Raw genomic sequence first — 13853 nt, 5'->3', positions numbered from 1 at the left:
TTAAAAAACCACTTCCCCCCCAGCCCCCCCAGTTATTACCATGCAAGCAATTGTTGTGGTAACATTACAAATGATACATAATAAGAAAAAGTCTGTGCAAGGCCTTCAACCACTGAAAATCCCTCCCACAGAGATAAACACTACATCTTACAGCTGGATTACTGCCCAAGGCAGAAAGCCGAGCAGTTACAGAAAGGATTAAGTTTAAACAGTAGAGTTGCTAAGGAATACTTCTACATCATGAAATAAGACCAAACATGAAGAGTAAGAGTCAGATTTAATGATTAATTAAATTATTACTGAACCCAGCTCTTACACTTCTTTTCTTTCTCATAATTAAGGAAAACATCAGGTAATCGGTAGTATATTTAAACAAAAATATATGCATTGCACAAGGATAAAAGCAACACTGAAATTGCAAAGATTTTCATTTCATGTAAGAAATTAAAATGATGCGTTAGTGGAAAAGCATAAATGGGAATATTTTAGTAGTCAAAATAAATATTTAATAAAAACCACACACCCATGACTAAGTATCAAAACAACAGAACTTAGTATTTGGAAGGATACTATCTACGTTTCCTTGTGTTAAACATTGCTAAATTCAGTGGCTTAATTATTATCACACTTCCTTCAGCAATCATTGCTTACATTAGTGTTGTAAAAAGTCATGAGAATAGAAATACTGTTCCAATGACAGAAATAGTAAAGCCAGTTTGCTATAAACAAGGAAGAATTTACTACACACCAAGGAGTCAATCCACAGCCATTGATACAAAGTCAACAAGGACTACTGCATAGCATACTGGTTACTGGACCAAAAGTGCATTTGTCAGCATTCAATGAACTGGGGAAAAAGTGAGAAAACCACCCTTTTTTATATCATTTTTAAAAACAACCAGATGATAGACAGTTGAAGAAAAAACACACATTTCCTTTAAAAGTAAAAGCATAGTCTAAAGATCTTAAGAGCACCATAAGATTTCTATCAGGTAAAACAGTACAAACCATTAGCATTGTAAGTAAAGAACAATTAAAAGGTTACTATATCATTCCATATTTAGAATGCAACTGAAAATTTTAGTCTGTTGTTGCATCCTCCTACACTACAACCAGTGGCATTTTGATGACTTTGTTAAGTTCTGGAAACAAATAATGGAAAGATAAACTCTTTTTCATGTATAGCAGAGGTCTAGAAAGATTTAAACTGATGATGTGTAAACTGAAATGTAGATAATGTTAATACAAACAGATTTATATGGGGGAAAGCAGCAGTGTCTGGCTTATCCCATTAATTCTCCATTCAGTTCTTAAGCTGATTCTTTGAAAGTAGCATTACTGAACATCCCTGACTACCAGTGATTTTTGAGTGCTATTTTCTCACTATTAGGATTCTGCATTTAAGATTATTCTCAACTCTTTATCCTTCGATTCCCACCCCCCCATTGTATTTAAAAGTTGCAGTTTTCTCATATAAAGCACTGTAATGCCTTTTGCTGCTTGCTAAGTGATATGCAACTTTATTTCTATTTTCAAAGCACTGAGACCCCTTTCCAATTGGATCACATATTAAACAACAATTAAAAATAGTATTCTCCCCTTACTCTATTGTGACATGATAAAGACTATTCACCATTTAATATACGTTCAATCTCTTCTAGTCTTTTCAAAGCAGCAACTCTCTTTTTCTCAATGTCTTTGATTTCTTTTGTAGATTTTTTGGGAGTCTCTTTGTCCATATTGTTTTTCTCTGTTCGTTTCTTATTTTTTGAGTGCCCTTTATTGTTATCAACTGTTGTTTGGGTGGTTTTCTGCTCATTTTTTACTTCTTTCAAATTTTGAAAGGAATTTTTTTTTTCTTCTGCAGCTGCAGTTGCAGTCCCATCTGCTGGAAGCGATGACTCTTCCGTAGCACCGAGTGATGCAATTTTACTTCTAACTATGTTTAGATGACGCTGAATATACTCTTCATGAGGTGCCAGTGCTAGCGTTTCAACCAAACATTTTTCCGCTTTTATCAAGTCTCGTTCTTCGAAGTAAACCACACAAAGATTATGTTTTCCTTGTACATTGTTGGGATCTAGTTCCAAAATTTTCTCAAAACACTTTTTTGCTCCAACGATATCCTTCTTTTGGTTCATAAGGATATCTCCTTTCAAAATCAGACCTTTGGTATGATCGGGGTAGTATCTCAGTAGGTCTTCCAGGATGGGCAAAGCCATCAATTCTTTTGCTGTCTGAGAATAAAGCAGTGCCAAATTGAACAAAGCACTTCGAAAGTTTGGCTGTAACCTTATGGCTTTCTTCATCCATGCCTCTGCTTCCATATCCTTTTTGTCATCCATTGCCAGCATACCCAAATTGAAGTATCCATTTGCATCCTGTGGTTCTTCTTTCACATAATGTAACAGCCTTTGTTTAGCTTCAGGTCTAAGCCGAGCATCACCTAAATGACAGAAAATGCATTTAATTCTAGATTTACTCTGAAGGATTTTTAGACCAGGCCTGTAAAATGCTAATTTTGATACAAATTAAAATGTAACATCTTTAATACAACTGTAAAAGGGAAAGGGCTTAAAATGCTATTTTTTGTCATTGTTGTGTAACAGAAAAAGTAAATGACATCTACCTTCTTTACAGAATGAAACTACTTACAGGTGACTCATAGCCAAAGTCAGCATCATTATTCTATTATCTGTTGAATTATATTTAGGTTTGGTATAATAGATGCAAAAGGTGTCTCTACAAGTTTAACAGAAGTTATTTTCATGTATGGTTGAGCAAATGGAATGCAGAGAAGGCATCAGTTCTGACAAACCAGCTCTTAGAGAGGCAAACTTGGAGTGGAAGATCTCATTTTGTTAAAGATAGATTGAAAGAGTTTAAAGACAGAGATCACATAGGGTGACTTCAGAGGTAGCCAGGCTAAAATATCTTCTAACACCAAACCAATAAAATCTGTAACTCCCATATGTTAATTTACCTCAAAGTCTGAAAAAGATACAATAAAATAATCTTGTCTGATAATACCAGGATTAGCTAGACTAGCTTGTAGTCTGTGCTATTTTTCTGAATACTCCAGTGAACATATTTTAGTAAGGAATTCCAGGCACAGACTTACTCAAGGATGGGGGAGCAGGAAGCTGATTTTAACCACCTTCTTTCACCTCCTTAAACAGTGCTGCACCTTCCAGTATGAATAATTGAATAGTAAATAGCTAATGCTTCTGCTTGTTTGAAGCACCTTGTGCTTCTACAGACAAGAAACAAGGCACTTCTTGTACTACCTAACTTACAATTTGAGAAGAAATGGAGAATAATCCATTTGCATTAGATCCAATCAACTCCATATTATCTCTTTCTTAGGGGTAGTTTACCATCCTAACAAAAGGGAAACAAACCTTACTAGTCACTTGCCAAATACTCTTTGCAACAGCCTGAATTCATGAAAGGCTTACACTTACCCATACAGCTAGCAGCTATACATGTGAAAACAATAAACTCATGAAAATCCGACCTAATTAGCAGTATTACAGAGGAACCTATGAAAACATTCACATTTCCTAGGACTAGATTTAAAGCCCACAGAAGTCAGCTATATTTTTTAGTCAACAAAGAATGAAATCAATCAATATAAATGCAAAACATAGATATTACACATATTTTACTAAATACGCTTTTTTTAAGATTATATAGGCACAATTTTGAAGATGTTTGTGTAACACTATTCTTCATAGGTATAAGATGTTATATTTGTAAAACAGCTGATCAGCTAAGGTATATATACATTTTGCACAAATTCCATATGCTACCAATAAATTACAAAGCTGACTATTACAATAAACAGTTTCTTCCTTGATGATGCTACAAACTTCTGCCTTCCCAAACTAAACCAGTTCATTAAAAATTAAATAGTATGGATCCTATATAAATATTGTGTACTTGCATTTATAAGGGACAACTAACATACCAGATTCCTGCATCAGCAGTGCTGAGTTGAATAATGCCAGTTTATGCGTTGGGTTGAGTTCGAGTGCTCGGTTGAAATTCTTCAGGGCTTCTGTTGGATCTTTCAGTTCAATGTAAACAATTGCCAAGTTGTACCACAGGTCTGCATTGGTTCTGTCTAGTTCTAGAGCTCTAAGATAAGCTTCCTTAGCTTTCAGTGGTTTGTTCATTTTTAAAAGTAATTCGCCCCTGTTGAAGAATCAGATTTAAGCTTCAACTTTTATTCACACTAATATGAAAATAGTTGAGTTTTTTCAAAAGTTTGCCCTCCTATAGACAGTAGACGTGAGATAACAGCGTTTTTTGTTTGTTTGTTTCAAACACAAAACAATGCAGGACCTTCTTTACATACCATTCCCAAAGCTTTCAGCTCTCAAAGGTCTGTTTACAACAAACATATACGCAGGACAAAAAACAAAAAAGTGATCAAGGGTTCCTGATATTGGCTCCGTAACTACACTGCAACAGCTATAGTTCAGGCATCTTTGTACCTCCCTTAGTCCCAATGGGAATCACAACTAACAAAATAGTGAACAGAAGCCTCAATACCTACAGCTACATTACTCTTATCTATTTAACTATAAAGCACATAAATGACAGCTAAGTCTTGCATTTTCTGGACCACCTTTAACAAAGAAGGATAAAGCAAGGTACATGATTGAGACTAACCAAAAGCTTTTTAGTTCAAAACTAAACTAGGAGATTAGAAATTTGAGTTTGAGATTCATAAAGAAATCGAACAGAAGCGTCTTGCTCTACAGTGTTTGAATACACAGCCTATGGAGAAACACACCATTTGAAGCAGGAATTTAAAAGAACAGGGCTTGTAATGCATAACTGATTATTGCCCCAAATCTTCATCTTCTAATTTGGAAAATGAATCAATTCCAGCAACTAATTAAACTGTATGAACTAAATACTACGCATAGCACTGCAAATACATAAATGTTTATTCAAGAATATGTATCTCTAAAATTAGAAAAGATACCTGCTGATGTAAGCCTGCTTGAAATCTGGCCTCATACTAATTGCTTGTCGATATAATTGATCCGCTTCTTCAAGGCGAGATTCATTTGCTCGAATTAAGTTTGCAAGATTAATATAAACGTTCAGATGGTTAGGAGCAACTCTTGCTGCGTACTTTTTACCTGGAATAATCTATCAAAAAGAATATATGTACCAAACACAGATGAGTAAAAATATAAAAGACAATTAATATAGATCTCCTCTTCATCACATTTGTTTTATGGTATCACTGGACATTAGTGTGCAGGCTCTTAGTGATTACAAGTAGCAACTCTTCTTTCCCAGAAAATAATACAAAAATATAAACAGGATATTTTTTCTTCTTTAATTCTATGAAGAAATATGACTCATATCATATTTAACATATCAGTTAATTAAGCTCTGCTACTACCTAATTAGGCTCATGCAGATAGGCATTAGAAACACACCAGACCTTGCAAAACTTTCCCCATTCAGACAAAGAATATTTCCTAAAGCCTAAACTGACATTCTATCAGACATTTTCATTCTTTTTTTTTAACCCTCCAGCCTAAGATAAGTGTAAGATTTTACCAGCCACTGATGTAGCAGATGAAAAGTAGTCATGAAAGATGAAAATGACACTGCAACTGTTGTACTGTTTATACTTCATCCATCTAGAATCTTCATACTGTTTCACAATACAAACTCTTTAATGCCATACTTTTACTCAAGGGACTGCTGATTTTTGTTGTCAGCCTCATTTTACCCACAGCTTTTGTTACCTTCATACATTCTCCCAAATATTCCTCTCTTTCTCCTACAGAGCTAGGATAAGTAATATTTGCTAGGTATAAATATAACTTAACAAATTGTAAAGGCAACAAAGCACTTGTTTTTAAAAGTATGTTCAGGCAAAGAATTTCTTTGTCGCTGCTGCGGCTACCTTCTCCCACCTCCAGTGCTGCATTTAAGACTTCTCTTGGGAACTCAGTCATCATCAATGTATTTGCTGTAAGTGAAAATAAACCCACTGTGACTAGAAACTGTAGGTGTACATTTTTAACTGCTGCTTTCTTTTATATCCTCAATTTCAGCAAAAAAACCCCAGAGCAGTAAAAAAAGTAACTTAAAATAGTTTTACTGAAGAAGTTCCAAGTTAGCATTTTTTTTAACAGCCACGATTGTATACAACCCACTCTTTTAATAGATAGATTTAAAAAAAAACCAAAAACCTAACAACTTTAAAGTATACAGCAACACAGAGCTTCAGGAAAAATACAAAATAGGTATCATGAATATAGGTCTGAAAGAGTTCCCTCCTGTGGTGGTAGATAAAATAAAGTTACTAATTACCTGTGGCATCAATGATTTAGCAATCATATATGATTCTTCAGCTTCTTTAGTTTTGTTTAAGTTTTTGTAAGTTCTTCCTACATTCATGTGGGCACCAATATCATCTTAATAAAGAAAAGAATGAAATTTCAAATACTTCCATGAACTAAGTATCACAAAAATAAATACCTATACCTTCAGAGTAGCATGAAGTACAGGTACTGCAGAAAGACCACCACCACCACCAAAAAGCAATTCTATATTATTTTAAATCTTAATTATGAAGCTAATAATTTAGCCATGAACCAAAGATGGATTATAAAGTTACTTGGGAAATGGTAAAAAATCTGAGGTCATACTTTCACATATCTATCTTTAATCTCTTGCTATAGTACAGACACATAAATTGAAGGTTATTTATTAGGCTTCTAAAGGAAAAAGGAAAGGTTGTCCAGTACTACCTAGAACTTCTTTTGCAACAATATGTAAAATAGAGTAAATGTGCACTTTGATACTATCTAGATTTTTTCATTTTTTTATACACCTTAGTTTTAAATAAGAAAATTAAATAATAATTATGTTTCATAAGAAATTACACAGAAAGAATGTCATCCAAATAATCGTTTTAAATGGAAAGTCTTTGCATCTTTTTATAGATAGAAACTCTTCTGGAGGATTTCTCTTGAGCTTATTTCCAAAAACTATGGATCAATTAACTTAGTGTATGACATTGTTTGATGCTCAGTTGGAGAAAAACAGATCATTGAGACTATTTTGTTAAGTAAGCTAAGCATACTGAAATACTAGGAATGCAGAGATGCCATTCAATGGCAACGTCAAAGCTTTTACCTGGTTGCACCTGCGTGGCTTGTATGAAGAATTGCAGAGCTCTTTCAAAATTCTTTTCATTTTCTAATGCATGCCCCACATTGTTCCATAGTTTTGCATTGTTCTTATTTACCTAAAACCAGAAAAATATACCAGTGCATAAGGTATTAAGCTGAAATTACATAACAACTGATTTTCTTTTAACTATGTCTTAAAAGATGTAAAAATGCACAGCAAGTGACAGATTTCATCAAGCTGCTATATGTTAAGAATAACAAAACACTGCATACAGAATGGTTACATTGAACTTGTTGCTTGACATCCATTTATTTTAAGTTATTTGCCCCTAGATATACCAAACATTTTAAAAATCATTATAATTGTTATGGGATGTTGTACAAACTATTCTATCCTGCCATATGCACATTGAAGAAATTATTCTATGCATCAAACTTGTTGTAGATTTTTGTACTGAAACATATGCTTTCATCCAGATATGAGATTACATGCAACTGCTTTAACACAAGAAAAAATTATCATGTATTTCTTGCACATGAATTCCCATGTGTGCATCACACTGCTTTTAAAGCATTCCCAAAAGCAACTAATTAGATGTTAACACTGTCAATGTAGGAATAAAAGTGGCAAAACAAGCATCATTTCTCTCCATTTTTATCATGCTCTGCTGCAGCTTTTTGAGAAGAAAAGCAACACAAACTTTCCATTATCCTTTTCAAATAGAATACAGTACCTTTAAAGCTGACATAAACAATGTGTACTCTGACTCCCAATCCCAGTTTCTGTGCAGTGTTTTTAAGGCATGAGTGAATAGTACCGCAGCCAAACAAACCCAAGAAATTTTTCTTAGCACACTATTAAATAAAACAAAGATTTGTTATAAGCACACAAACAATTCTAATTTATGCTAGAATAAGCATCTCATACGCTAGGAGGCATATAAAGTGAGGACCATATTTGTGAATGGTATATTCCAATTTATTTGCCTCATCACCAAATGGTGCACTCCAAAATTTGAAAGGAAATAATAACAAAATTAACTTAAAATTGGACATATACCTAGTTTTTTGTTATCACTATGTAATTCACTTAAGAACAAATACAATCCACATAATGCAATGTAAACAAAAAATATACAAAAATTATACTTCTGTTAGAGCTTATCTGTAATTTAAGGCAATGAACATGATCATGATGTCAAACAGTGAGATTCTTCAAAACACTGTACCAAATGTTAAAAAAATGAAAAAAGCAACTAAAATATCATCCCATCCTTTTGTTTCCTATCAGTCAATTCAACACAAATTCTTTACTGTGCACATCACCAATCTTTCTGACACTGCAGAACATATCTTAATAGAGAGGTCTGCTGTGGAGACTACCCAATCTTCCACAAGCAAATAAACCCTTAGTGCTACTGTCACATCTAAACAGGAGAAAGGTTTAATGTCTTTACAGCAATTTTATTTTTAAAACTGCACATTGGGGCAGAAGTCACCCTCTCTGACAAGGTTGTCAGGAACAATCTTCTGGATTTCATGCAGTTTATTTTTCTGGAGTTTAAACATGACTGACTTTAACCACAACAGATATAAAACATACCCTTTAACATGCTGGTCATTTGATCTCTGAATTCTAATTTAATTATGAAAAAAATACGTTAAACAACCAGTAGCCTCCTTACAATTATGAATATAATTTTGTTTTTAAAAATCTCATTCTTGAGCAGACATATAGCTATTCACCATTGCCAGCTATTTCTTATACCTGACTTCGCAACAGCTGTTCACACTACTCTATACTTCACAGGGGTTTGCTAAAAACTGAAAGGTTTTTTTTTCCTTCCATTTTTAAGATATACAAAATGCCATACACACTTAGACTACTGTGCTTGGTTTTAAAAGATAGTAAAAATAAGAAGTAGAACAGAAGAATTAAGAGAGAAATTCTAAAACATTAGCAAAGCAACCAGTGAGAACTGGCATACACAGTAATCTATATCCTTATGAGAAAGTCTTTTCTTTCCACACATTTCTAAAGCAAGGAGCATTCTCTCTCTCTCAAGACTTTTTAGAGTGCTGATTTCCAATAATTTTGTAGTAAACGACACTGCTGCCTAATTTTTCTCCCCAGCCGTCCTCTCCTGGTTCCTTGCTTTCTTTCACATCACTTCTATTTTTACTGCCTCGTAGTGCGACTTGTGGTAATACTTTATCCTCACTCCCACAAGATATCACTAGTTTCTCATTATCCAGTGCTGTCAGCTTTGGCAGCATCTGTTAGCGTTAAGTTATACTGCAAGGCCTCACCTCTAATGACTGCAGACAACACAGACTGGGAATTGCTGCCTTTTCATTTGTCTGAACTAGCATTAGGATGCCATTGGGGTAACAAAGGTAAAGCATCCAGGTCAGGGGGAGGTACGTGCAGATCGATGTAGAAGATAACAGAAAAAAAAAAGGTGCATGCAAAACGTGCTTTTAGAGCAGAATTTACCAAGGAGAAATTGTTATCCAAAAAATTCTTTAGTTAACAAATAATGAATGGCTCTGATGTCCACTCCTAGCATGGCATGTCTGAAAATTTAATCAGTAAAAGACATTCTAATATGCTGTGGACTGATATACATGCGTTATATAAACCTCAGTGAGTAATCACCTTTGAATAAAGTACAAATCAAATCCCGCCAAGAAATTTTTTTGCCTAATCCTTAAAAATGTCTAGGATTTAAACAGAAAATATTTGTATTTCTTTACAAAAAAAGAGATGGATTATACTACTAGGCTTATACATAAAGTTCATTTTGTAGCAATGTGTAATGTATAAGTTACACTGCATTCTAAAAATGTTTGGTGCAGTCTGAGGCTTTTTTTAATATGTATGCTTATATATATATAAAATATACATATCTATATACATGTATGTGTGTGTATATATACTTAATTAAATGTTATAACACCCTCAGAATAATTCACTGGTCTCCTAAGAACTTCCATGTCATTTGTTCACACGACTGCCAAATGGTTTCTTGGTCATTACTCTGTGTTAAGAACTTGAAAGAGAATAAGAACTATAAGGTAATAAATTCATACTGGTAAGAGCTCTACCGGGGAAGCCTGCAGTTATAAATACAGTTATCTTATGAAATTAAGAGAGATGAGTTAAACCAGTCATAGGTAACACTACTTTACCTTTTATTTGATAATTTCTTCCATCCATGTGCTACTAAAATGCAGAATCCCATGCTAGGAACATATAACACTCTTTCTGCTACTACGAATCCAACAGGAAAAAAGAGGTTTGAAGCAGGAATGAATGGTAGCACCATTAAGCAGAGGGCCTAGAAAAGAAACGCAAATGAATCAGTAATCAAGATTAGGCAGTGACAAATTGTACCCAAGAAACAAATTATGAAGTAATTACAAAAAAAATCCCAGAAAAACAGACATACATAGTAGATCTTTGGGTTTTTGCTTTCTTCTTTTAAAAATCAAGATCTGTTTTACATTGAGACAATTCTGAACACGGCAAGTTTTAACCTGCAAATGACACTATTCCTTACTTAAGGGCCTACAAGTGTATTTGCTTTTCTATACTACAGAAAAGAGCAGCTGTATAACAAAAGACTAGGATCAAAGGATCGAATTCAACACAATGTTTTAATAAGAGTTCCACATACAAAACCATGACAGTCTGAGAACCTTGGACATTATCTTTTGTAACAATTAAAAATCTATACCAGCTTATATGATGCATAAAGCAGTTGTTTTTACAACACAATGAAGTGCATATTGAGTTTCTGCAAAAAACGTGAAGCAGTAACATAAAAATCAGAATCAGCCACTGAATAAACATCAGTGTTTAGACAGTGCACTAAGTACACCCTGAAATATCTAAAATGACAATGAACTTAAGAACTGCATAATTGCAGCTCTTAGGTTGGTGACAGACATCTTAACAAAAGGTGTGTTTATTAAAAGACAGAGAAATCCATCTGCTGCAAAGGAAGTGGACATGGCCATTTGCTTTAAGTCCTAGGTGATTGTTAAATAGCAGCTTTATAATCTCTGGTACCAGAAAAAAATAATTATTTCAAAATATCTGGCCTCCAAGTTACAAAAAACAAAACCCATACAGAAATGGAACGTTTCTTTGAAGAGAGAAAGAGGAATTTCCTAGAAATTTTCAATACAACTGGCTGTCACCTTCTGTCTAGATTTAAACATAACTTTAACTGCTTTTTCCATGCTAAAATAGTTAACACATCCAGTTTGAAAGTCAGTCTCGGATTTCATATATAAAAACGCAACACTGATTTAAAACTTCCAAGTAACATTTTAGCTCATATTTCAAGGGGCCAAGAATATGTGCATGGATCATTAACACAGCTCAGCTGATGCACAGCAATTCATTAAGCTACACGAAAATAAATACATAATTGAGGCTTGGAGAAATCACAAGCACAATATAGAGAATATGTTGATTACTTGGGGACAAAATTTAATTTAATGCCATTTCACATTCCTCTCCCTTTCTCCTTTACATTTTAATAGTATGTGCTCCTTACAGAGCACCTACCAATCTGTAAAAGTAAAAGCCTCAATACAGAACTCTAGACAGATTTTTGAAATGCAGGATTCATCATGCTATCCCCAAGCCAGTCCTCTAGTTTAGTCATAGGAAATGCCTTCACACTTTTGGGGGTGGATTATGGAAAGTGAGGGTATCATTCTGTATTTCATTCTGTTTTGAGCAGCCAAATGCATTTCTGAGTACAAAAGCACGTTCAAAGCGTCCTTTAGCTAACAATGTGCTGTTTTGCAAATGTTTTTACTGCAATGTGAATAAACTCTAGCTTTATAATGTAAAGCTTGTAGATAGGCTTAAATTAACTTATTTTATGATATCTTCTGATAAACTGATTTGAAGAAGTCACCTCTTAAGATTTTAAAAAATTATTGTTTTATATTACTGCTCAAAAAATGCAGGGATTTTTGTTTTGGTTTTAATACAGTAAGGACATCGGTCGCATAGCTCCATGAGGTCAACAGATGTATAGTGAGAGCCAATTCTTTCCATTGGGTTTGAGTGGAAAGGATTCTGCTGCTGATATAGCAAGTGCTTGGTCTCCACTGAGTGCTTATGATCTAGGTGTCTACTAAAAAGATTTTTGCACGTTCTGCTCTGTGCAATTCCTCTGACAACAAACGTTACACAATGTTTTGCCGAACTTCTCTTTAGATCCTTTTGCCTCTCCTTAGTACGCTGTCCTTCAAATACAATTTCTTGGGCAATGGAATCAAAGCCCTAGTGCAGATAAAAATGCCTTCTCTTCCGTTCATCTATTCTTTCTTTTTATCATAGTCCTTCAGCAAACGTAGAGGCTCCATTCAAAAAATATCCTGGTCAAGGCAACTAAAAAAAAACAACAAAAACAAAAACCACACACAACAAAAAAGACAGAAACCATTAAAGTATGCAGGAAGAAAAAAAGCATATGACAAAACTCTAAAATATGACCATAAGCTATGAAGAGTATCTGAACTGCTAAGTAAGCAGTCAAAAGTTCACAAGTAAACATTTCAAAGCCTGAGTGAGGTGTAAGCACAGGGAGTAGAGAAATAAATATTGTTAAATTTAGAAGTACTGATGTCTTGGCACAACACTTAAAATTGTTAAAAACTTACTCCAAGAACCCTAAGGATACCTGTCTGTTCCTGACAGTTGCACAGTAACAAGCCACCAAAGTTTGCAGCTAAGTAGCATGGAGTGCTGTCTTATCAGAAGGGAGCTAAAGCACCCTTGTTTAGGACACTTAGCAAATACCAAAAGATACTAAAAAGCTGTTATTAAATTTCACCAGCCAGCAAAGGAATGTCTGTACCCAAGAAATTCTGTGAACAAGGGCCATGATCAAAGCTTGATTCTGAAACCTACTGAAAAGCCACCAAAGTAATTTTAGATCAGTACTATTCTTAGTACTCAACACTTTCAGTATGTATAGTGTAACCTATTTATAAAGGTCACTTAGTCCGACAGTCAAGTTATCTGACTGTTCACAGGGATAAAGTAAACAGAAAACATAAGAGAATTTAGCTGCTCATACATTGTTTCCAGGGCATGTCCTTTACTAATATAAGGATAACTGATTATTTCAAGCAGCATAATGACACCAACCAGTAAAAGCATGTGTTCTGTTTTATAATATACAATCCCATTTTTTGGTAGTTTAATACTGTCAGCTGGTTAAAAAAAAAAAGGCATTTTATCTGTTTTATCCTCTCCTAGTTCTGTTATTCTGAAAAGACAATTTTAGAACCTATGGCAAAAATTAAAAGACAAAATAAAACATAATGTACCCACTTACCGAGTTTATTTTTTCTAGAGATGGCTGGTATCAAACAGATGAAAACTGACTGAAAATGAGTCCTTCACCTTTTTCATCTCCCAGTAATGAGTTCATCCTGTGAGACGGTACTTGGGAGAACTGTGAAATGTCCACTGGCACATGAGGAAGCGAGAGAAGGAATCCCTTTTTCTGTCTTGTCTCTCAAGCAGTACAGCACCAAATCCATATCCACATCAGCAAATACAGAAAGACACGTTCAGGCATACTTGTGACCTCCCTTCTCTTTTGCATTTTGTATCCCTCTCTTTTGACTTCCCCCCCTCCCCCCTCC

General features: G+C 34.4%; 1 protein-coding gene across 2 annotated transcripts in view; it reads right to left on the bottom strand.

Moving 5' to 3' along the window:
- Positions 1-483: 483 nt before the first annotated feature.
- Positions 484-13853, bottom strand: part of TMTC3 (transmembrane and tetratricopeptide repeat containing 3) — a 27147-nt gene continuing 13777 nt past the window's right edge. For both annotated transcript variants that reach the window (XM_010561844.1, XM_010561845.1), the window contains 7 exons: positions 10365-10513; positions 7907-8027; positions 7177-7288; positions 6349-6452; positions 4997-5166; positions 3971-4197; positions 484-2446 (listed from right to left, as the gene is read on the bottom strand). In XM_010561844.1, the coding sequence (XP_010560146.1) occupies positions 1626-2446; positions 3971-4197; positions 4997-5166; positions 6349-6452; positions 7177-7288; positions 7907-8027; positions 10365-10513 (1704 nt within the window). In that variant the 3' untranslated portion in view covers positions 484-1625. The remainder of the gene's footprint in view (positions 2447-3970; positions 4198-4996; positions 5167-6348; positions 6453-7176; positions 7289-7906; positions 8028-10364; positions 10514-13853) is intronic.

This window comes from Haliaeetus leucocephalus, unplaced genomic scaffold (assembly GCF_000737465.1).
Source record: "Haliaeetus leucocephalus isolate CR32 unplaced genomic scaffold, Haliaeetus_leucocephalus-4.0 Scaffold151, whole genome shotgun sequence".
Lineage (NCBI taxonomy): Eukaryota > Metazoa > Chordata > Aves > Accipitriformes > Accipitridae > Haliaeetus > Haliaeetus leucocephalus.
This window is presented reverse-complemented; position numbering and strand designations above follow the sequence as displayed.